The following is a 24,387-nucleotide window of genomic DNA, read 5'->3' on the forward strand; positions in this document are numbered from 1 at the left end:
CCTTCTAAGACTGAATTCAGGTTTCATCTCTTACAGTAAGTCTTACTTGAATCCTCGTTTAACTGATCCCATCTTCTGTGCCCCTACTAACATTTCGTTTTCAAATCTGGAACTTACCATATTGTATTAAACCTTTTTTCTGATTCTTTTTCCCGTTAGACTGTTCCTTTAAGCAAAGACCATGCCTTCTTCATCATTGTATCTGCAGTGTCTAGCAAGTGATTGGTGTGTAGTGGAGGCTCAGTGAATATTTGTTGAACTAAGTAAGTTCAACTCATTGTGGTAACATTGAAGTGTTAGTGAAGCTCATGGGTCGGTGGTTCCTAGACACCAGTCAGCTGTTATCAGACTCTTGCAGAGCATTTTACAACATTTTATTGTTTTTTGAGCTTTATGAAGAATTATGATTCAGTAGATGTAGAATGGGGTCTAGGGATATGTATTTTTAAAAAGCTCCCCAGGTGTTTTTGGTTTTCTTGCAGGCTAGAGAACCATTGTCCTAGTTTATTATTATACCATTATATTTTACGTAAAAGGTGCCCCCTAGACTTTATACAGCAATTTATTATTTCAGCCTTGGAAGTTATATTTTGGATGTATTTTAAGTCACTTTTTTGGTACCATATTTATATAGAAGTATTTTAAGTCCTTAAGTGTCTCATTGAGAGATCTCTTGGCATATTGTTAACACTCAACTAAAAAAAGCCTCATTTAAACAGGAGTCTTCTTCAGTTGATCGTAATGAGATTTGTTGAGCTTCATTCTATGAATTATAGTATTTTTGGCAATTTGTAATTACTTTTCACTTTTTATCGTCATTTTTCAAAATACTTAAAAGATGTTTTATTGTAGTTTAAAATTAAACTAGAGTGCACAAATCTGAAGTATACAGCTCAGTGAATGTTTACATATGTACATACCCATAAAATACCACCCAGGTCAAGATATAGAATGTTTCCCAACCCCTCAAGGTTCTCTCATGTTCCTTTTCAGTTAATATACACCCCTGTCACCACAAGATAACCACTGTTTTGGCTTGTGTGACCATAAGTCTCTGATAAAAGCTACTAAAAATTTTTGTACATAATCTTCTGGTGGACATGTGTATTCATTTCTTTTGGGTTTACACAGGAAGTTGCTGGGTTAAGGACAAACTTGTGTTTTAAATTCAGTAGATGATTCCAGTTTATACCTGTGATAGCAATTCATAATGAAACATTGAAATTATTTGAAGCTTATGATAAAATTTGAATATCCTGAAACTTCTGTTTGTTTTCCGAAGTATTTATTGTAAAAATATATATATACAAAGAAATATCAGTAAATATATCAACTATAGAAAGAAAATATCAAATATGCAAAGAAAACTCAATGTCATTTTATAAAAGTTGCCAGAAATACAGGTTTCAGTCAAATGTTTCTATGTAAGTAATTGTTTTCTTTGTTCCTTCTCCTTAGGATCATCCTTCCTTGTGGGTTAGCAGGCAGTTATAAGATTGCAAAATGGGTCTCCGGATTCACTTTGTTGTTGACCCACATGGTTGGTGCTGCATGGGTTTGATTGTCTTTGTTTGGTTATACAATATTGTTTTAATTCCCAAAATTGTCCTCTTTCCTCACTATGAAGAAGGACATATTCCAGGCATATTAATAATAAGTAAGTTTCTTGATCTTTATTTTCTTGTACAATTATTTTTCTCATTGTAAACGTTTTTCGGGTGTAGTGCCACTATGATAACTCTCCTTTTAATATATTTAGTGTTTTAGCAGTGCTGTCAATATTCAGTTATTTACTAATTTATGAACTTACAGAAATAATGGCTTTTATAGATTTGCAGTTAGATAAAAGTGATATCTCCATTTTTAACTGCAAAGTGCATAAAGACCATTTTGTTAAAAATAGAAAACTGACACAGTAGTGATAACTTTCATGTCTGTCTGTATTTTTATTATTGCCGTTTTGTACCTAATTACAAATGTAGACGTTTTAAGAATAGAGACAGTATACATTACTGAGAAGTGAGAATTTCATAAGAAAAGTATTGATTACGAAGTTGATTATGATAACACTTGGAACTTCTGGATAGTTATTAGTCAACTGGTGATGGCTTGCTTATTTATGATTAAAATAAATTGAAATTATGTATTTTACATGCACATGGCATTTACAGTTTTCATGCACATTACCTCATTTTGACCTCACACGAACCATGGGAAATGTTATATATGTGATAAAACTGACGAGTACTATGCAGTCAGTCCTGGATTGAGCACTCAGACTATTCCTTTTACATGTACAGTATTTTTTTTTTATCCCTCCAGCAGAATTCCTCTCTTCTTACTAATTTAAAAATGTAGAATTATGGTGGCCAAATCTATTTTCCCTTACTATTTTTGTTTTCTGGTTATTAATTTTAAAATTAAAAAGTTTCTAAGTCTTAATTCTCAAACTAATTATTTTAAGATCCATCAAAAGGGACAGCTGAACATCACCAGTTCAGAGTAATATTGAAGATACCCAGTTAGTTAAAGAAAAAGTTTAATTGTAGAATTTAAAATGGTATTTTGATCCTTTCAAATATAGAACATGTAGTAATTAAAAGGGAGCCTATTCATTTATGCGATTATTAGTAGGAAGTCCCTGTTATTAAGGGGTCTGATTTATAAGAACTTTGAGTTACTATCATGTAAAATAATAATTAAAATTGGTAACGATTAAAATTAGGACTATTTAAGATAGTCCTCCTGACAGTATTATTTGGTGAGTGAAATCAATTATTTATTTTTTAATCTTTTGAAATTTTTTCTCCTGATGGTGTTTATTAAAATATACATTTTAAACTTTAAATATGATTGTTGATAAAATATTTTGAAGGGTAAATGACTAATTTATTCAATTTATTTATTTTAAAGTATTCTATGGCATTGCCATATTCTGTTTGGTTGCCTTAGTGAGGGCCTCAATAACTGATCCAGGAAGACTCCCTGAGAACCCCAAGATCCCACATGGAGGTATGGTGCTCTGGATTTATCAGTTTTGCTGATGCCAGAATTACTGTCTTTATTTACATATTTTATTGCCTTTAATATATATTGGTTATAAACGTCATCTGACACCACTTTGAAGTCTTGTATGTGTCTTTTCTAAACTTCTCTATTTAAAATTGCAACCCTGCTCCCCCTGCACCCCTGCAATTTCACCACACCCCATCTCTTGGCTTCCATTTCAGTTTACTTGTTTATTTGTTTGTCATCCTCCTCCCATTCTAGATCTCCATAAGCTCTGTGAGAATATAGATTTTTTTGTTTTTGCTTTCTTCATTTACTCACTGCTATATCCCTCGTGTCCAGAAGAGTCTCTGTCATTTAAGATGCTCAGTACATAGTTGTTGAATGATACCTTGTTATCTGAGAAGTTATATTTTAATTTTATAAAGGAGTTTTCTTGATGGTGTCACTTACATCATGTTATAAATACAACATTGCTTAGAATAAATATTGTCTATATTTTTCCGAGTTCTGACAATTCAATGAAAAATGGCAAGCATTTATTCTAGTTTCAGTCGAAGGTGATTTTTTTTTTTTTTTTTTTTTTTGAGACGGAGTCTCGCTCCATCGCCCAGGCTGGGTGCAGTGGCGCGATCTCGGCTCACTGCAAACTCCGCTTACCGGATTCACGCCATTCTCCTGCCTCAGCCTCCCGAGTAGCTCGGACTACAGGCGCCCTCCACAACGCCTGGCTAATTTTTTTTGTATTACCAGGATAGTCTGGATCTCCTGACCTCGTGATCTGCCCGCCTTGGCCTCCCAAAGTGCTGGGATTACAGGCATGAGCCACCGTGCCTAGCCAACAAGGACAGTGATTTTTGATTATTCTATTGCATAATAATCATTCAAATCTCAAAAATGAATTAAAAATGTGTTGCTTGTTTTATTACGTACCGGGTATATATTGTACAGCCTTATTTATTTTCATTCCTGAGGCTTACTCTTTGATTGTTTGCTATATAAGCTTTGAGAACTCTCTGAACTTTCTTCTGGTAAGAAATTTATATGCCTGTGTAGTACATTACAGACCAAAATACTTTTTGTAGTAATTTAATAGTTTCCAACTTGCTGCACATTAGAATCCACCTGGGGAACTTCAAAAAATCTCAATTTCCAGGTCATACCCCATTCTGATTTTAGTTAAATCAGAATGTTGGGGGCATAGGAACCAGGTATCAGTATTTTGGAAAGATCCTAGGTGATTCCAGTGTGTAGCAAAGTTTGGGAACCAATGCAGTAATTTCTTATGAAATTAGATTAAGTGACAAGTTACTTATAAAGCCTCCCTTAAATTCTGATTATTGTTTTTCCACACCCATCATGTAGAGTCTTAGTTGGCCTTGAAAATTCAGAGATGCAATGGGAACATTACACTGATGTTTATATAGCTGTAGAAGTTTTTGAATACTACATTAAATATTAAGTTTTTACTAACATATAGAGGCAGTAAGACTGTCATTAGAAGTTTGTGTATGTATATGTGTTTTGAAGTAGGACAAGGAGCAGGGAGGGTGGCATTCTGCAATCTTTATAGAATCACTTTTCTTCCCACCTAGCTTAGCCAAAAACTCTCTAAAATATTGTATACCTGTGTTATCTACTTCAACTTTAAAATCCAGTGGCCCATGAAAATCAAAGAAACAGGTATTTTCTAACTTGAAGACTGTTTCTGATGAACTCTTTAGTTTGCAGTGGTGAAAGACTCAAATGCCTGCATGTTCCAGACACTACAAATCAATGAGAGGGGCCAGGTAGGAAGTATTTCATATTAAAAATTTCATACCTTATCTGAAAAGTAATCATCTCTACTCAGCTGCAGTAAAATTGTCATGCAATTAGATTATTAGATCTTAAAATTCTCAGAATACAGGGAATCCCAATTTTTATGAGAAATTTTGTGATTAAAAAAAGACATTGGAAACTAATTTAAAATGTTCAGAACATTGTATATACCCCCAAAATCATATCTTTAGGCCTGATTGCCTAATTGAGTCCACATGTAACAACTCTCTTATCTTTGATGTCTAGACTGTAGTGATGTAGGACACCCAGGCATCTTGCTGACTGTTTGGATGTCCGTGTTACATCTTGTCTCAGTTGACATATGGCCTATTTTTCTTCCCTGAGTCCAAAAAACTTCCCATTCACTCCATTGACAAAAATACACTTACTTATCATATTTTAATGTTTCTCCAAAGTCTTTTTCTAAAAGAAAAGACTTCTTTTAGAATATCATCACATATCTTATGATCTTCATGGTAATTCTATGAGGTAGGTAGGCTGGGTGGTCAGGAGCATAGATTGTCCTTCCTGGATTAAACATCTGGTTGTTGGTGTGAGATCCAGCCCAAAGACCCAGAACCTTGTCTCTGTCATCTTATTACCATGGATCTGTATACAGAGGTAATTTTAGCTTTTTATTCACCTTTGTTATGAATCTGGGGAAAACTTAAGTCATAATGTACTTTTTGGTGCTGGTTACCTGATTCTTTTGTAAATATGATTTTAATTTAGTAAAAAAATATAAAATTTTAACAGTGAAAAATAATATTGAATGCCTAGAGAGTTGAACTATAGAATAGTGACATTCAGGAATGTTTAAAGGTTGAGCAGTTTCATATAACTTAATTCTTCAGAAAAGGGAACTTAAAGTCCTAATACTTTTCTGGTTGTAACTATTTTTTTATTGAATTACTCTGAAATATTTTACATGCGTTTCTGCTTTTTTAAAACACAATGACTTTAGTATATATGTGACCCACGAAATATGAGGCAATTTGAATATAAGGAAATGTTCCATTTTCCCATGAGGAGATTCCCAGAATTTGACTTTATAAACTTTTGAGCATATAGATGAAACAGTCAAATGAAATTGTTACATGTTTGTTTATATTACTTGAATTGTTCATGTGTGTATTTGAATAAAATGAACACCTTCAGTTAGAAATATTTTTATCACTTTCATATTTTATGAAATTTTATTCAAGTTCTTAACTATGTTTAAAAATGGTTTATTGAGTGTAATTTACATGCCATATAATTTACTCAGTTAGAGTGTACAATTCTATGGGTTTTTGTTTACCCACAGTTGTGTAGCCATCACCACAATCAACTTTAGAACATTTTAATTGAGTTTTTCACTTGAATGTTCAACATGTGGTTTTGTCATTACTAGAGCCATGTTTTTTGACATAGCATTACAGTGGAAATTCTTTCAAGTTAAAAAAAATGCGTCCTGTTTTGATGCAGTCTCTCAAAAATTTGCCCCAAGCTATAAGGATTCCTGTATTCAGTGATGAGGGTCATGTATTCACTCATAGTTTTGGTTTGAGCCTCCCTCTTACATTGCTTTTTAAAGGTGATCTGTGAGAGACTTACTGACATTTATTTCCTACATTGACAACTGATTCTTGTCAGGGAATCTCTGTTAGGACCCAGACTTTGTATTGATTTAGGTAATTTCAAATAATGTTTTTCTCCTCAAAGCATTACATAGTGATTTTAAATATATTAATTGAGTGAGGGTCCCTTAAAATGTGAGTCTTTTAAAAGACTCATGTAGAAGGTGTTTCCTTCCTTTCTGAGGGTTAAACAAACCAAGCCTTGCATTATATTCATTCAAGCATTTACAGCATTAATAAATCTCCAGGTTCAACAAAATGATGTATTTACTCACGTTAAACAGCCTCAGTCATTTATGGAGTTTGCCTTTTTTTGGTTTTGTTTTATATTTTGATTTTTCTGTCCCTTAAAAATTTATCTGTTAGCTTTTAATTTTTTAAAGCTATCATAAATTTTCAGTTGAATTCTTTTTCTCATAGGCTTTTTAGAAGTATTATTACATGGCTAGTACAGAAATCACCAGACATCAGAATGTGTCAGTCGCCAAGATCCTATGTGGACATGAGTAAAGGAAGGAAAGGGAAATGACTGGGAGAGGCTTTAGAGATACGCAGGGTATGTTAAGATGGATGGATTTTTTTTCTTGCTACACAAGGCAAAAGCACCTTCTAGATAATCAATTAAATTTCTAGATTTTTTACAGTAGTGATTTCTCCTTTGTTCCCTAAACATATAGATATGTATGTGTTCATATAGATATGTGAAACTGTGAGTTTTTACAGGTATTTCTCATTTTAGATACTTATGTAATATCTTCATGTTGTCAAAGGAATGACTCGAGTTCTTTCTTTACATCAGTTTATGGTCCAGACCATAGATTAGCAAATAAATTCTTCTTTACTATAAAGGCCTGTAATAAATATTTTCAGCTTTATGGGCCATACAGTCTCTATTACAACTCCTCAGCTCTGCCGTTGAAACACAAAAGCAGCCATAGACAATATGTAAATGATGGGTACATCAAACTTTGTTTATGGACCCAGAAATTTGAATTTTATATGATTTTTACATGTCACAAATTGTTATTTTCAATAATTTAAAATTGTAAAAATTATTCTTAGCTCATAGGTCATACAGAAACAGGTGGTAGACTGGATTTTCCTGCAGACTGTAATTTGCATCTGTGGTCTAGATTACAAAATTGTAGGCTTTCTCTAACTATAGCCAAGTGCTCTCTTCTGAGAATACATTTTACATGTAAAATGAAGAATTTATTCTCTAGGATATTGTATGCTGATTTCTCAGAAATTACCAATAATGAATACACCGTGTTTATGTTTTAAGTGGCTGATAAAAACAAACTTTTTATATTGCCTTTTAATGAAAATTGGCTCATCGTGGAGAGCCTCCTTCCTGTCTGTATTCCTTGCAATGTGTGAATTCAAAGTTTTAACATTGAGATGTTTGGTAGCATTGAGCTAAGTAGGGGAGTGGAATATGATATGCTTGTGACATTGTAATATGCTATAGATTAAATGAGTTTTTATTTCACTTAGAGGTAAATAGTACTAGTTTAACTGTATGTAAATTAAGCTTTAATACTGTTACTCTTGCTTGATTTATTTTCATTAAAATAACTAAGAAATGAAAAAGGATTTTCTTTTAAAATAAGATTTCAAGTATAAGAGATAATTTCTCTACTTTCATATTATTGGAACAATTAATTTGATATAGGTTTTATTCATACTTTGTTTCTTCAGAGATATCTGTAGTGGGAATGTTTTCCCAACGCTTTACTGTGTAAAAGTCCAGCATGTTGATGTTGCTCCTGACCATTCAACTAAAGTAATGGAATTCAAACAGAGAATCTTTTAAGAAAATTGAATATTGTCTACTATTATCTTTCACTTTTATTTAGAATCTTTCATTTTTTGATTTTAGACTTTTCATACGTCAGCAAGCATTTAGTGACTACCTAGTATGTGCTAGGGTCCCACTCTTCATATACTAAAATTCAATCCGAATATAGGAGTTAGGCTAATCTTACTGTGTCCATACTTTTAATGAGGTTATGGGATAGTATAAACACAGATGGTGAAAATTTAAAAAATTTTGTAAAAGTAAAATTCCATTCCAATGTATTTAAAAGATACATTTTTGTATAATAAGGCGATTGTCTTTTCTAGGAAGATGACTCTTTCATAGTTTTCGCGGATCTAATTAACACAGTTTTTAATGAAAACAAAAGCCTTTTCTCTTATGCAAACTTCATGTTTGTGCACAGAACTTAATCGTGTGCTATTTCACTCCAGATTAGAGGAAATCGCTAGTTGGTGGTAGTTCAGTGTTTTGTGAAGAACTCCTTTATTTTCATTAAAAATAGTAGTTATCTTACAACATTTTTCACTACTGAAAGTATTCTGATACCTCCCAAACCCATATGACATCCTTCTCTAACCTGTCCCATACACACTCTTAAATGAATCTACTGATATTTTTAAAAATTAAGTGATTTAGGGAAAGTGTGTGTGGAGGGGAATGCCATCTCTGTTTTTCAGATGAGTTTATAGGGTTGATTTCAGTTTACTATCAATTGAAACGAGGGTCAGCATTATTTCTTCTTTAGAGCCTTTAGAAAATGAAATTTCTAGAAATCAATGTGTTTAAATAAAATTGTTTTAGTATAATAATTTGGTTGGGCTCTAAGGTTTTGTCGTTGGATTTTACTTATATTCTCTCAGTATACCCAGAATCCAAATGCATTGGTTTCTGTCTCTTACTTTGACTATAACAATAGTGTCTTATTTTTATAGTCTTTTAAATTAGAAACACACAAAATAAGACATATATAGAACAGAACAGCAACATTTATGGCAAACACGTTTCCAGCGAAGGCTTAGAAGAAAAATCTCTTAGAGTTATATGTTGAAGTCTTCCTATAAAATCTTCTAGACAACTGTTGGTAAATTTCAGCATTACCCACTTGCCTTCATTAAGTGGATTTTAATTTCCTTCTCTAGAAAGGGAGTTCTGGGAATTATGTAACAAGTGTAATTTGATGAGACCAAAGCGTTCCCATCACTGTAGCCGCTGCGGCCACTGTGTGAGGAGAATGGATCATCACTGTCCATGGTAAGAATAATTCACTTCTAGCAAAGAAAAGAGGGGTGGGTAATAAAATGTAAATCTTACAACTTGGCAGCTTTAAACAAAAGTTATGTTAAAGTTACATAGTTTTACAATATCTTAATAAGGTTATGTTCATTTAGATTATATGGTTCTATCAACTCCCAAAGTCATTTTTCCACAAAAATCCTATCTTTTCTAACAGGGAGAGATTTGAGCCAAAAAAGTAAGAATTAACTGCAACCTAATATACAAAAGGATTAAGGTGGTTGTATTAAATGAGGCAGTGTAATACAATATCTGACAAGTAGGATGTACTTAAATGGTAGCTATTTCTAATTGTAAAAAACCGTATGCATCCGAATGTTTATATCCCCTTTTCATTTGTTTAATTAATAACATTTCAGACACCTGATAACCTCTTCCTTACCCCTTAAAGCTTTTTAAGCATTATGTATTGGATATAGCTACTACCATTATGTACATGTTGGAAGTATGTGAGTGAGAATTAGCTGATTCTGCAGAACTGCTAACAGTTTTGGTCAATAGGGGGCTCTCTTGTAATATTTAAAGAAAATGTTCAGTTGAGAAATACAATCTTTGAAAACAAATGCTGTGTCAATTCTGTATTGTATCTCATTTTAAAGCTGTCACAAAAATCTGTGAACAAGATATTGTATTTAATTCTGTTTTCTTAGCATTGGCTCTCTGTATAAATATTTAAACTGGTATAGTGTAGAATTTGACAAATATATCTATACATATATGTAGTATTTATGTTTATATACACATACATGCATATATGCAAATTTACATAGTGAGCCTCTTAATTTATAATTGCATTTATTTAAAATTGATTCAAGTGGAGTTTAGCTTTTTCTAATGTTAGTCAATTTAGAGTTTTCTTCATTTTTGATAACTTATTTTGATAGCACAGTTAATCAGCAAACTTTTGGTGGAAATTTGTTTTTTTGCATAGACTCTTTAAATAGAAGATAATTTCCTGAAATAGGAAAAAATAAGAGCATTTTCGATGAAAGCACTTTGTTACTACATAAAAATTTTAAAAATTTCTAAATCTGTCAACAAGATAGAATAGTATATGACGTATAGTTGATATTCAAAACTGTGCCTTGAATTTAAACAGATTAATTCCCAAGTAATTTTCTTAAGCTCAGTGATCTGTTTGCTATGACAATAGTAGTAGATTTTTAGAAAGCTAGGTGAAACATGTATTCAGTGATCTGTTTGCTATCACAATAGTAATAGATTTTTAGAAAGCTAGGTGAAACATGTATTCAGTGATCTGTTTGCTATCACAATAGTAATAGATTTTTAGAAAGCCAGGTGAAACATGTATTCAGTGATCTGTTTGCTATCACAATAGTAATAGATTTTTAGAAAGCTGGGTGAAACATGTATTCCGTGATCTGTTTGCTATCACAATAGTAATAGATTTTTAGAAAGCTAAGTGAAACATGTATTCAGTGATCTGTTTGCTGTCACAATAGTAATAGATTTTTAGAAAGCTGGGTGAAACATGTATTCAGTGATCTGTTTGCTATCACAATAGTAATAGATTTTTAGAAAGCTAGGTGAAACATGTATTCAGTGATCTGTTTGCTATCACAATAGTAATAGATTTTTAGAAAGCCAGGTGAAACATGTATTCAGTGATCTGTTTGCTATCACAATAGTAATAGATTTTTAGAAAGCTAGGTGAAACATGTATTCAGTGATCTGTTTGCTATCACAATAGTAATAGATTTTTAGAAAGCTAGGTGAAACATGTATTCAGATAATTGCTGATCATAGAGAAAAGGTCAGTTTTTAAGCACTTATTGTAGTGTTTCTTATTAACTAAAATACAAATGTTCATGATACAAGTGAATATTGATGCTTTTTTTTCAAACGAATGCACTAGTAAAAAAGAACTAGGGAAGACTCACTTGTTGGTGACCAAATAAGGTGCTGTTTAACCTTAATTCTAACGTTGGGGTGATTTCTCTTTCTAGGCCTCTTGCTTCCATAGTTTTAGTCAACTTTTCAGAAGTTGGTAGCGGTGAGGGGGAACTACAAATGATTGGAGGATCAGAAAGGAGAGTAGACAAGAGACCTAAAGAGATTCAGGAATTTTTAATCATTGAATTTCCTGATAGAGCACTACTGAACTGTTCAGAGAGCAGGGGAAATGTACAGTGTAAATTGGAAGCAAGGAAAATTTTTGATGTTTTCAGAAATTGCACTACTTAAATGCCTAACACAGTTTTAGGTTTGGAGGTCAATTCTCACATTGCCTCAAGGTTTTCTGTATTTCTGGGTCTGATCATTCTTTTTTTTTTTTTTGAGATGGAGTCTTACTCTGTTGCCCAGGCTGGAGTGCAGTGGCATGATCTCAACCTCTGCCTCACTGCAACCTCTGCCTCTTGGCCTCAAGTGATTCTCCTGCCTCAGCCTCCCGAGTAGCTGGGATTACAGGTGCATGCCACCATGCTCGGCTAATTTTTGTATTTTTAGCAGAGACGGTTTTCACCATGTTGGTGAGGCTGGTCTTGAACTCCTAACCTCAGGTGATCTGCTCCCCTCGGCCTCCCAAAATTTTGGGATTACAGGCGTGAGTCACCGTGCCTGGCCTAATCCTTCTTTCTAAGTAGTTCAGATGTTACAAAAAGAACTCGTATAGATTGAATACCTTAGTGCTTCTTAAAGCTGTTCTGGTTAAGAAGAATGCTGTGATCATAGACATTGTTTCTCAAACTTCCTGGGGACAGGAAGGGTGGAACAATGATAAGTCATCTTTCAATCAGCAGCTGTTGAAGAGCATTTTTGAGTGCATATTAATACATAAGCACACTTCTCTTATAATCCTGCTTGCAAATAACAAAGCACAGTAGCTTTTCTTGTTTACAAAACATGCACTCTTAAGTCTTAAGAAATGCCTCTCTAAGATTTTTCAGTTCAGGTCTATATTTGACTTTAAAGAATGGTTTAATGACAAGTTAAAAAGAGCGATTTAAGTTAGGACTGAAACCTGTTACATCATTTCTTTTTCAGTGACAGTGTAATACTATTTTAAAATGAAAACATTTGTGCAAAGTCATTTGTAGTCTTGAACTAGGGTTTTTTGCTGGAATTTTAGGATACTTTGACAGTTTGGATACAATAAATTTGGAACAATAAAATATTCAGCTTAAATTAGCCTTGAAAATTTTTTATTGTAACATTAATCCTCTTTGCTAGTTAGGGTTCACTGTTGTATTGGTGGCAGTATAGCTGTATGTATTTATAAATAGTTTTGAATACATTTTTATTTTCAGCAACCAGGGATAGATTTTTAAAATGAAAAAAAGTTGTGAATGCTTAGCAGTTATGTCAGAGTGGTATGTTTCAGCTGTTTTACTTCAGGGCATTCAGATTGCTTTTCACAGCTAGAATGCCCTAAAGGAAGAGCAATATACAGGGAAGCAGAGTTCTTGCTCACTTGGCCCCTGTGTCTTCTAACTGTACATCCTCTGGCCAGAGGCTTAGCTCCTTTGTTCCCTGTTTCCATGTCAGTGACACAGGAGACTACCATCTGCTCTTCCTGTCTCGCTGAGTTGTTATGAGTTGAAGGGGGATCACATATGTGGACTTCCTTTGTGAAGTGCTTTACAAATATAAGATGGTATATTTATCCTTTTCTCTGTATAGTTTGTTTTTACCTTCAAGTGGCCATAGCATATCTCCATGAAGTTAAGCATATGTGATACTATTTGTTTTTAATTTAGTCTTATTGATCCTGAGGTGAACTTGAAATTTAAAATATTGTTTCTTTTTCATTTGTTTTCTTTAGGATTAACAATTGTGTTGGTGAAGATAATCATTGGCTCTTTCTGCAGTTGTGTTTCTACACTGAACTTCTTACTTGCTACGCACTGATGTTTTCTTTCTGCCACTATTACTATTTTCTTCCACTAAAAAAGCGTAATTTGGTAAGAAATGTTTATATCCACTAACATTAGAGCAGTTGTAGCATACAATTATTAACATATGGTTCCTTTAAGTACAAAAGATTGGAAACAAAACAACAAAAATAAACTCCCAAATTGGTGAATTTTGAACTATATTGGGATTGAGAAAGTGGGCCCTAGTCTGACATTTCCTTTTAATGAAATTCATTTATGGTTATTTATTAGTGTTGAGTGGCTTTCTTTAGAAAGCAACACGTTGAATCTTTCAATACATGTGTCTTGGTTTAAAAATATCTAAAATAATGAAAAACAAAGACAAAGTGTTCTTGTTTCTTTTCAGGAATAAAAATGTAGAATGTAAATTTTAAAGGTTCTCAAATAGTTATGTTCTTGAGAAAGAGAACTTCTTTTCTCCCTGCCTTTCATCAGTGATGATATCATGAATTTGCAGGATGCTTTAAAAAGTTATCCACTGAGAATATAATGCATGCTAGGACTATAGTTTTAGAAATGTTTTATCTTATTTATAGATAAATTTCTGATATAATTGGTATCAAAGTTAGATCATGTAAAAGAATGTACATATTCCCTGGAGTAATCTGTTTCAAATAATTGAGCCTAATAAGAAAAGCATTAAAATAAAATTCCTCAGTGGATTAAGGTAGTAATTTTTTTAAGCGACAGAGAAGTAGAATTTAGTGGTGTTAATGAAAAACAAAGACAGGCTAAGAGGTAATGAATGCACTGTAGTATAGTGCAGTATTGGCAAACTATGGGCCTTGGTTTAAATTCAGCCCTCTGCCTGTTTTTGTTAAAAAAAAGTTTTATTGGAAAACAGCTACTTTCTTTTGTCTATATGTTGTCTGTGGCTGCTTTTGTTTTATAGGAACAGAACTGAATAGTTGTGGCAGAGACTGTATGGTCTGTAAAGCCTAAAATGTTAACTGTCTGGCTCTTTACAGTAACTTTGCCAGCCTCTGGTGGTGGGAAGATCTTGTCTTTGTAAACAAACATACCTAGGATTAAAGCCCGTTTTTTCTTATTACATGCATAAGTTTTGACACATTGTTTAACCTCTCTGAATGGTAATTTTCTTCTACTGAAGATGTGAATAATAATGAGATTAAATGAAATGATATATGTAAACTTAGCTGGTATATAATAGACATTCAATTTATGTTACATTTGATTTTAGTGAGAACTCTCAGAGGGAGGAAACAATTTTTCTTTGGCCGATTAATTTTCATGAAAATTTTAGAGACTGTTTTACAGTAACCATTTATTACTGGAAGATTGATGACCAACTAAGGAAATTCCAGTAATCAAATGAAGGATTAAGACTTTGAAATTACAAACTAATTTTCTTCTCCAAATGAAAGGTAGAAACTGGAGAAATCAATGGCAATTAGTCACCTTTCTTAAGAAATGGAGAAATGGATTATAGGTTATATTTGAATATACTACATATATGCATATATTTACATGCATAATGAATGTTGGAAAAAGATCAGCAGCATAGTAAATGTTTATTAAGAGATTAAAAATATCAGGAAGAAGAAAGTTTATAAAAAGTGAGTATAAAAAGTGGGTTTTGAAAAGTCAAACCAGGTTTTCCTTAGAGCCATCAATTGTAGATGCAAGCAGGTGATTTTTTTAGAGAAAAATCATAATAATATGTTAGTGGCATTTTAGCAAATGAAAATCAAATCGATATGTTGGTTGTTAGAAAGCTACTTTAGGAATGAAGCAGTACATTATAAATAATTCTAGGGATCTGACAGAGTTATCTGTGTCTAGTAGTGCTGAGCAGAAATCGTTCTCTTAGCCTAAGTCTTATAGTTTCCTCGTATCAAGTGGTGTACTTTTATAATTACCACCATATTAGCAGTAATGAAATGAAAACTCAGATGATGTTATGAAATTTCCAGGATCACTTTGCTTCCTATTGAGGAATCGAGTAATTTTTAGTTTTGTTTATGATATATTATCTCAATGAATGAAGTAATTCATACGTATTATCAAGTTAGGTATATGGAGAGAAGAGCTTTACCACAGTATTTCCCATTGTAAGAAAAGACAGACAAATTTAAATACATAAAATTGAATGTTTATTAGCACTGTTCTAACCTCCTTAATATAATAAAGTTAAATTCTAGGACCAGAATTATAACTAACCTTGAAGAAAGTATTTTATAATCTATGTAGCTCTAAATATTGCAATGATCTGAAGCAAATGAATGAATGTTCAGTAGTTACTCAATATACATTGAAATGAATTCCAATCATTTCATTGATTTAGAAGTTGAGAATTTGAAGCTACATTACAGACACATCCAAACTTCGTTATATCTTTTTGGTGGATTGATTCTTGTATCCTTATAAAATATGCCTCTTTATTCTTAATAATGATTCTTGCCTTCAAATTTTTTTTCTGTTATTAGTTTAACTATATCAATTGTCTTTTAGTGTTTTCATAGTATATCTTTTTCTGTCTTTTATACTTTCAACCTCTCTTGATTACTGTGTCTCATAATGTGTCTTACAGACAGCAGATATTTCATCATTAAAAAATTGTCTTTTAATATGAAACAGTTAATAAATGTTTACTTAGTATAACTGGTATTTTGTCATCTTCCTATTTATTTACTATTTAACTTCATCTGTTCTGTGTTCCCATTTTTCTCCTTTTCTTTCCTGTTTTGGAATTTCTAATTTAAAAAAAATTCCAATTTTTAATTTCTAATGACTTTTTATTTTACTCTTTTTATAGTTTTCCCAAAAGTGAAAACATTATTCTGATTTTTTTGAAGTATAATATAAGTTAGTGCTTTACCATTGTGCACCTAATGAAAGCAGTGGTCTTGGAACACCCTCTGTCATCATCATTTTTCATATTTTGGGGTAGAAAGTAGATGTAGAAAAAAATCACATGATAACAAGACATTACTGTTGTTACATATACATTATGTGTTATATTGTCATACAAGTTATATGTTACCTATAGTCAGTATTTGTTTTGAGTTATCTACATATTGGTGCTTTTTCTGGTACTCTTTATGTCTGAGCCTCCGCTAGGCTTATTTTTTCTGCTTTTAATGCAAGTCTGTTGGAACAAATTCTCTCAGTGTTGGTTCCCTGAAGATGCTTTTATTTCTCCTTCATTTTTGAAGGATTTATTGTTTGTCACAGAATTGTAAATTGGTGGTTACTTTCGTTCAGTTTTTAAAAGATGTTATTCCATTGTCTTATGGTTTCCATCATTTCTGTTGTAAAGTCAGTTGTTGGTCTTACTCCAATGAAATATGTTTTTCTTTGGCTGCTTTTATGATTTCTTTTGGTCTTTGTATTTTAGCAATTATTCTGTGATTCTATGATGTGCTTTAATACTGTTTTCTTTGCATTTTTTTCTGTTGGAGAGTTTATGTAACTTTGAATCTGTGGCCTGATGTCATTCTTAAGTTTTGGAAATTTCTTGGCCTTTATCACTTCAAATATTGCCTCTGCTCAATTTTTTCTCCTGCAGTTCTGAGATTCTACTTACATGTACATGAAGTCTCATTGTGCTGCGTATGTTCTGAATTTATTTCTTAACTTTCCTTTTTTATTCCCCCTCTGTGCTTCATTCTGGATATTTCCTATTAATTTATCCTCTGGTTTACTAATCAGCTCTTCTGCCATGTCTAACCTACCCTTAAATCCTTCTAATGAGTTCTTAATTCAGTTATTATATTTTTCACTTTTAGAATTTCCATTTGATACTTTCTTTCATTGATAATTTCTGTGGTGAAATAATCTATTTTGTCTATTTTTTTAAACATGTTAATCACAGTTAATTTAATGTCTGTGTTTGATAACTTTAACTTTGAGATCCCCTTGTGGGTCTGTTTCTTTTGACTTTTTTTTCTTCTCAATTTCCAGATATTTGGTCCTGTCTTCTGACATGCCTAAGTTAGAATACTGAGCATTTTGCATGACAAATTGTAGAAAATGTGGTTGTGTTCTTCCCTCAGATTTGATTTACTCTTTTTTTTTTTTGATAGGATATAAGAGAAGGCTCATTTTTATCCAATCAGGGGTTTGTATAACAAGAACTTCTAATGCTAAATAACAGAACATTGGTCTTAATATAGCAGTTCTTGGAAAGATGCTGTTTATTACATTTATCGGTATTTTGTAAGCAATCTTGATTGCTGGATTTGTCTTTGTGAAAGACTAGTTTCAATTTGCCTTTATTCCAATAGTATAGTCCTTCGGGGTCTCAGGTGAAAAACTGAGGTGTTTATTGTGGATTGTGCCCTACAGTTAATGTTTTCCTGGCCTTGGAGATTTTGCAGGATGTTCTGAGTCTCCAGTTCTACTTGACTTTTCATTCCCTACTGAATGTGAATTGACAAGTACTTTCAGATAAAAAGCAGTGCAGAATATATGGCTCACCTTAATGCCTGTCTACTTTCTCTGAGATTTTGGCCTCTTAAGTTCTGGAGAGTTTGGCTACTTGCCAGTATCTTTAAACAACTGTGTATTTATTAATTAATTGGATTTTATCTGGCTTTTAATAGTGTTTTTGGTGTGAGGGTTGGTTTCATACAAACTATTTCCTCATAGGTGTCAATGGCAATACCATTTTGTTTAAAAAAATTTCTTCCTGGGTGATTTTAATCATTGCTGCCTAATTGCATAACTCCAGGAGGCAACACTCACATCATAGTCTATGTAAACAGTATCCTGTGGAGTTGTCCAGTGCAAAACTTCTGTGGCCATAGGTTTGAGAAGTGCTGTAGTGTAGGGAATGAGACTCATGGTGGACTTCATAGGTGAGATAGAGATTAACCAAATGGGGAGATGAAAGAAGTCATTGCTGGGCAAAAAAAACAACAAAAGCCTTGAGGCTGTAACTGGAATAATTGGTTTTAAGGGCAAATCTTTTGTAAAATTCCAGCTGTATAACAAACTTCTCTAAAGCTAAATAATAAAATAATGTTCTTACTTCAGCAGTTCTTTTGTAAATTATATTTACTGTGTTTTTCATAAAGGTAGAAAAAAATTACCAATAATTTCAGAACAAAAGTCACCATTATTACCATTGACATTTAAAAACATAATGTTTTATGGTGGAATAATCTTCAAAAAATACTGCCTCATCAGTGTTTTTTGCAAGTCCTTTCCTGTGTTTCTTTCATTTTTCTCTAAAACAAAAATCTGTATCCAGCTCTTGATTATGTGTATAAAACTATGTGTGAATAAAGATAGTATCAGGACCTTCATTCATCTTATTATCGTTTCTGTTATTCAGGATATGGAATAAGATCCCCAAAGGTCCCTAACTATCGTTGGATATTACATTAATGATTATTATACATATTTTCTGGGGGAGTAATGATGCAGTTAAAGCATGCCGTGGACTTTGACCCGGTGTTCTTCTGTCAGCCAGACTGAAGCGAAAGCTGTAGTCTGCATTTTCTTTCTACCCATTCACGTAGATAGGTGGCAGCATAGTATCTTTTCTAGCCCATCTTTAAATTCCAAAGCTGAATGGAATTGCTTGGGTCAGAAAAGAAAGTGTTAACTTTCTTGTTTTAATTTTCATGTTTTTTAAGGCGAAAGTGTTTATTCATTAAACAACAACAAAAAAAAATGAGTTGCACTTTGACCATTGATGTAATGGCACTTAACCTGTATTCAGTAGAAAACTGGTACGTTGTATGTTGTGCTCATGGTAAAGACAGTTGAGAGAAAGCAGGTTGTTCACAAATTCTGGGAAATGAACAGATTGGGAGCCTGATTTTCTTCCATTTCTCTCTTCTCCTCGCCTTCTGTTTTCAGGAGAGCTCTTTCTGAGCTGGATTATTTTAATTTCTTTGCAAGTGCCCCATTGTTTTTTATAGTAACTTAATGCTTTTTAGATTTCTTCTTAATCTTTACTTTAAAAATATTCTTTTATCATGAACGTTCAAAGATTTGTATGTTTTTACCATGTGAAGTTTTGAGGAAATACTTGAATTTATCTTTTGTTGAGGGAAGTAAGGACTAAGATGTGCAGGAGATAAGGAATTTATAGTTTATCATGAATCAATGCCCAAATTTAGGATTTATTTTTTAAGCTATAGATATTGATTTATATTCTGAGTCTTATACTAAAAAAAGCCCTATGAACCTAAAAAGAATTAGTATTTACTATCTTTATCAGAAATAGTAACTAAAAAAATCCCCAAATTCTCAGTGTAAAAAATGCATATCTAGAAAAATTGCAGAAACTTGAGTAATAGTTTTGTTTTCTAAATAAATGGAGATAAATTAAACATTTTTGTTAGAATCACAAAATCAATAAAGATTATAAACTTTGAGATGTTTGGAGAAGTTTTTCAGATGTTAGACATTAAATTAGTTTGCATCATTTGCATTTATCATTCCAGTATTATGTTGAATTTTACTTAAAACCCCTCTCGAAAGTAATGTTTGACTTTAAATATTTATTGGCATGAAAATCATTGTCTAGGTTCTAAAACCTGTGGATTGGGTAATGATTTGGCATTTCAGTGAATAAAATAGATGGATATTGAAGAAAATGAACTTTCATTTTTTACCAAGGTCCATATTTGACTATTTCACATAGTTACTTTAAATGTTTATAAGCAGATGCCTAGTCATTTGGTATATTATCAAACTCTGTTTCATTTTATTGGGTACTGGTTATTTACCAAAACCAACACTAGAAAATTATGGTTTTTAATTAAATATGAAGGAAAGTACCACTATATTTAAAGGGTATACCTTCTTAAATTTATTGTATGTATCCATGAATATTTTATTGGTAACATGTTTTCTTTTTATATTATTCTGGATTTGTATATTACTTGGATTAGTGGAAAATGTCTACTCATTTGAAATATTTCTGAAGGGATAAATAGTATGGTTGCCATCTTACAGGTATGGTAGCTGAAATTCAGAGAAGTTCAATACCTTGTCCAATCACAAAATTGCCACTTGACAGAGGTGTGATTTGGGCCCGTGTCCCTAAATCATGTTCTTGCTATTACCAAATCCTATTCAAGCTCCCATTCAATACTACTTTTTGCATTTTTCCCTCAAGAAATTTTTTAGCAATATTATGGTAGGATTAAAAATATTAAATATATTTTAAAATACTAAACATCATAATATCTGCTCTTCAGAGAAAGCTCAGTGAACCTCCTGATTGGTAGATTAATATTTTGCTGTTTTCATTGAGACAGTCTGTTATATCTTATAAAGGCATCATAGTGGGTTAAAAATATTTTTTTAAATATGTACCTGCTGGAAATCAGATGCAGGCAATGTTTGCTATTTCTCTACGTGAGAAAATACAAGCTTTTAAAAAAAATAATTTGTGGCTATTACTGTCAGAGATTATACAGCTAATCTTTGATGGTATACCACTTTAATTCTAAAATGATGTCCTTTAGCTTCGTTTTAGATGAAGTGGATTCTGATAATTTCTAATTATTGTATACTTATTTTTATGTGAAGGGGAAAAGCATACTAACTGCGTTTAAGGCTATGAGAGCAGTGAGTGACAGAAGGGGAAGAGAGGAGAGAGAATTTCAATAAAGGAAATGCTGCCAAAATTCAGAAGAAGAAAATAAATAATGTTTAGCAGCCTAGCCAACTCTTCTGCTAGGAAGATACATTATTATTATTCCAATTGGCTGGTATCTAATAGTGTTGCTAGGGATTTGATGTCAGAACTGTGCCACAGAATTATTTGCCTAGCCTTTTGGCTAACAAAAAAAAGAAATAGCCAGAAGACTTGGCTGCAGGTAGCTTTGAATATTGGTAAATCTTTTCATAATTTATTTTAATCTTTTCCTATAATCAGTTTTAAAGTAGCCTGAGTACTTCTGCTATTTAAAAAAATATTGTAGCCTTAATAATAACTTTTGTTTTCTTAATATCTAGAAGGTCATTTATTTTGTTCACTGAAGAATGGAAAAAAATTGCTAAAATACACATTTAGCTTTTTAGATTTTTGGAAAGAATAGCCAAGAGTCAAGAATAGCCAGGAGTATTGTGGAATTAAAATTGATATGAGATGAAAATTATTTTTAATGCTAATATAAAAGTAACTTGGCTTTTTTGTTCCTGTTTCCTGAGATGGTAGTAGAGATGTTCCTTAGTAATATTTTTTATTTGTTTTTGCTTGAAAAGAATAATGTCAGATATACAGTTTATATTTCTAAAGAAATAAGAATAATCTATTTATTCTAACAATTGCCAATTCCATTTGTCAGTCTATCTCTACGTTTTTGGTGAGAGATGGAACACAGAAACCTTATAATAAATCTTAATCCTGTCCTACAATACCAGGTTGACTGAGTATATGTCCTCATTAAACATGTCTCCATAGTCAGTTATAAATATTAATAGCATTTAACATAGAAAATTTAGCAGTTTTTATTTCTCTGTAAAACTGTTATAGTTACTGTGAATTTAAATGGTTAAAACCTGGCAGCAATTTTATTGTCTTACTCTTCTTTTACTTTTACCAAACACTGTAGCACTGCATTAATTGGTGAATGTAGTAAGGAAGTATGTTATCCTGTTCTCTTATTGGATTGCCCAAACTTTTCTAGAATTTTTACTGCTAAAATATGGTCAGGCATACAAAATAATTTTTCTGTAATACTTCACCCTCAGCCATGAACCTGACAGTCAGATGCTAGTGAAATACGCTCTGTAAGACAGTTGCATACATATGACTACCAAAATTTAGTGGATAATTCTGAACACTCAATGATAGCCATTAGGGAGGTATAAATAATTATTTGTTTCACTTTAGATATTAATTGCCATTAGGATGTAATAAGACTGAGAAAAGTACATTTTACCTGAGCGCTGGGTTGGGAAGTGGAGGGGTTTTATGTAGAATAAGCTTGTAACTTCTTTTCCTATGTTTTGGAATATAATAAACTTAAGGCTCATTCCAAAAAGTGCTCATAACCATACAGATATCATAGGATTTTATTTTAGGATTAAATTAAGATTGCTTATTTTAATGTCAGAGTATTTGCCTTATGAACCTAACCTCAGCATGTGAAGTTGGTTATTTAGTTATTTTGAAAATTCAAATCTGTATGCTTTAGATATCTCAGATGTGATCTAAGCTGTTTCTGTTATTTTTATTTTTTAATTTTACGATTTTTACTGTCTCCAGGTGTTTATATTCTTTAACAACAGAGAAAAACAAAATCCTTTACCAGTGGGTACAGTGGTTCTCAGTTGGGAGGAGGTTGACTTTCCCCCACACAAAACATTTGGTAATGTCTGGAGACGTTTTTGGTTGTCGCAGCTAGGGGAGTGCTACTGGCATCTAGTGGCTGGAGGCCAGGGATTCTGCTAAATGTTCTGCAATGCACAAGAGAGTCCCCTGCAACACAGCATTATCCAGCCGAATGTCAGTAGTGCTGAGGTTGAGAAAGTCTTTTGTAGGAGGAAGATCACAAAGGAAAAAAAATATTTTTACTTTTCAGAGTAGTCTTATAAAAACACAGAAAAGTATGTATAAGGTATGGTTTATAAATAAAAATTGCTTCAAACTCATTGATAGGAAAATTGTCATTTTATATATAAAATTTTATTTCACAGTTTTTTATTTTAGTAAATTGTGAGGAACATTTATTCAGTCATTCAGTACATATTATTGAGTGTCTGCTCTATTCACTTCCCCTTCGTCTAGGCTCTGAAAAAAAGTTCCTGTGTTTAAGGAGCTTATGTTCCAATTAGAGAAGACAGGCAATAAACAAATACATGGTAAACAATATAAGTATTATGACGTATAATGCAGCAAGGTACAGGGGTGGATATAGTCAAGGAAGACCTTTCTCTAGAGACACTCGAGCAGAGACCTGGAACTCAAGCAAGTCACTGTTGTTGACATTCTCAAGGAACAGTGAGGAGACCAGTGTATCCTGAGTGGAGTGAGTTAGGGACAGAGCAATAGGAGATGATGAGTTGAGAGTAGTAAGGGCTGTAATTGGACTGGAGACTTTATTGAGATAGATAGTGGTTGGGACTTTGTAAGCTGTTGGAGGCTTTTGAGCCATTACACAATCTCATTTTCATTTTAGAAAAAAAAACCTGATTGCTATGAAAAATAAAGGACAAGGATAATAGCAAGAAGACCAGCTACTAGGCTGCTAAAATACAGTCCAAATATGAAATGATTATTAGTAGTGATAGAAACTAGGTTGCTAAAATACAGTCTGAATATGAAATGATTATTAGTAGTGATAGAAGCATTTACAAGTGGTCTATTATAGTTTGAAGAGCTAACAGAATTTGGTAATAATTTGAATGTGGGCTATGAGATAGAATGTGAAACGTCAAGGATATTTCCAGGACTTCACTGCCCAAACAACTGGAAGAATGGAGATACCAATTACTGAGAGGGGAGCCTGACGGAAGAATAAGTTCTGGGAAGAAGTTAAAGATTTTGGTTTTACACATGTTTACTCTGCCTAGTTGACTTCCAGGGACAGATGTTAATTAAGCAGCTAGATACAAAAATCTCGATTTCAATGGGGTGATCTGAGCTAGATAAATAAATTTGGGAGCTTTCAGCATAAAGATGGTATTTAAAGACGTGGAAACTGACTGGAGATTTCCTAGAAGTAATTCGAAATAGAAAAGAAGAGAGTTCTGAAGACCAAACTAGGCACTCTTCAGTTTTTGAAGTTCGAAAGATGAAACGTGCATGAAAGGTGACTAAGACTGCAGCCAGTGAAACAGGAGTAGAATGGTGGTGAGAGAGGGTCGAGAAAGGTGGTGGTAAATTGAAAGAGAAATTATCATGGTGGACTGTGGAATATAAACAAGTAGGGAGTTGAATGTATTGGGGAAAGCCAATGACATGGTGGTTGGGCCAAGGAATTGGAGCTCCCGTCGG

The 24,387-nt window shown here is 32.7% G+C and overlaps 1 protein-coding gene across 1 annotated transcript in view; it reads left to right on the forward strand.

Moving 5' to 3' along the window:
- The window catches only part of ZDHHC21 (zinc finger DHHC-type palmitoyltransferase 21), an 84,953-nt gene that overhangs the window by 14,425 nt on the left and 46,141 nt on the right, over positions 1-24,387 (forward strand). The window contains exons 3-6 of the mRNA XM_058431966.1: positions 160-1,657; positions 2,914-3,012; positions 9,411-9,522; positions 13,349-13,487. Coding sequence (XP_058287949.1) covers positions 1,504-1,657; positions 2,914-3,012; positions 9,411-9,522; positions 13,349-13,487 — 504 coding nt within the window. The 5' untranslated portion in view covers positions 160-1,503. The remainder of the gene's footprint in view (positions 1-159; positions 1,658-2,913; positions 3,013-9,410; positions 9,523-13,348; positions 13,488-24,387) is intronic.

Source organism: Hylobates moloch, unplaced genomic scaffold, assembly GCF_009828535.3.
Source record: "Hylobates moloch isolate HMO894 unplaced genomic scaffold, HMol_V3 SCAFFOLD_19, whole genome shotgun sequence".
In the NCBI taxonomy this organism is placed as follows: Eukaryota; Metazoa; Chordata; class Mammalia; order Primates; family Hylobatidae; genus Hylobates; species Hylobates moloch.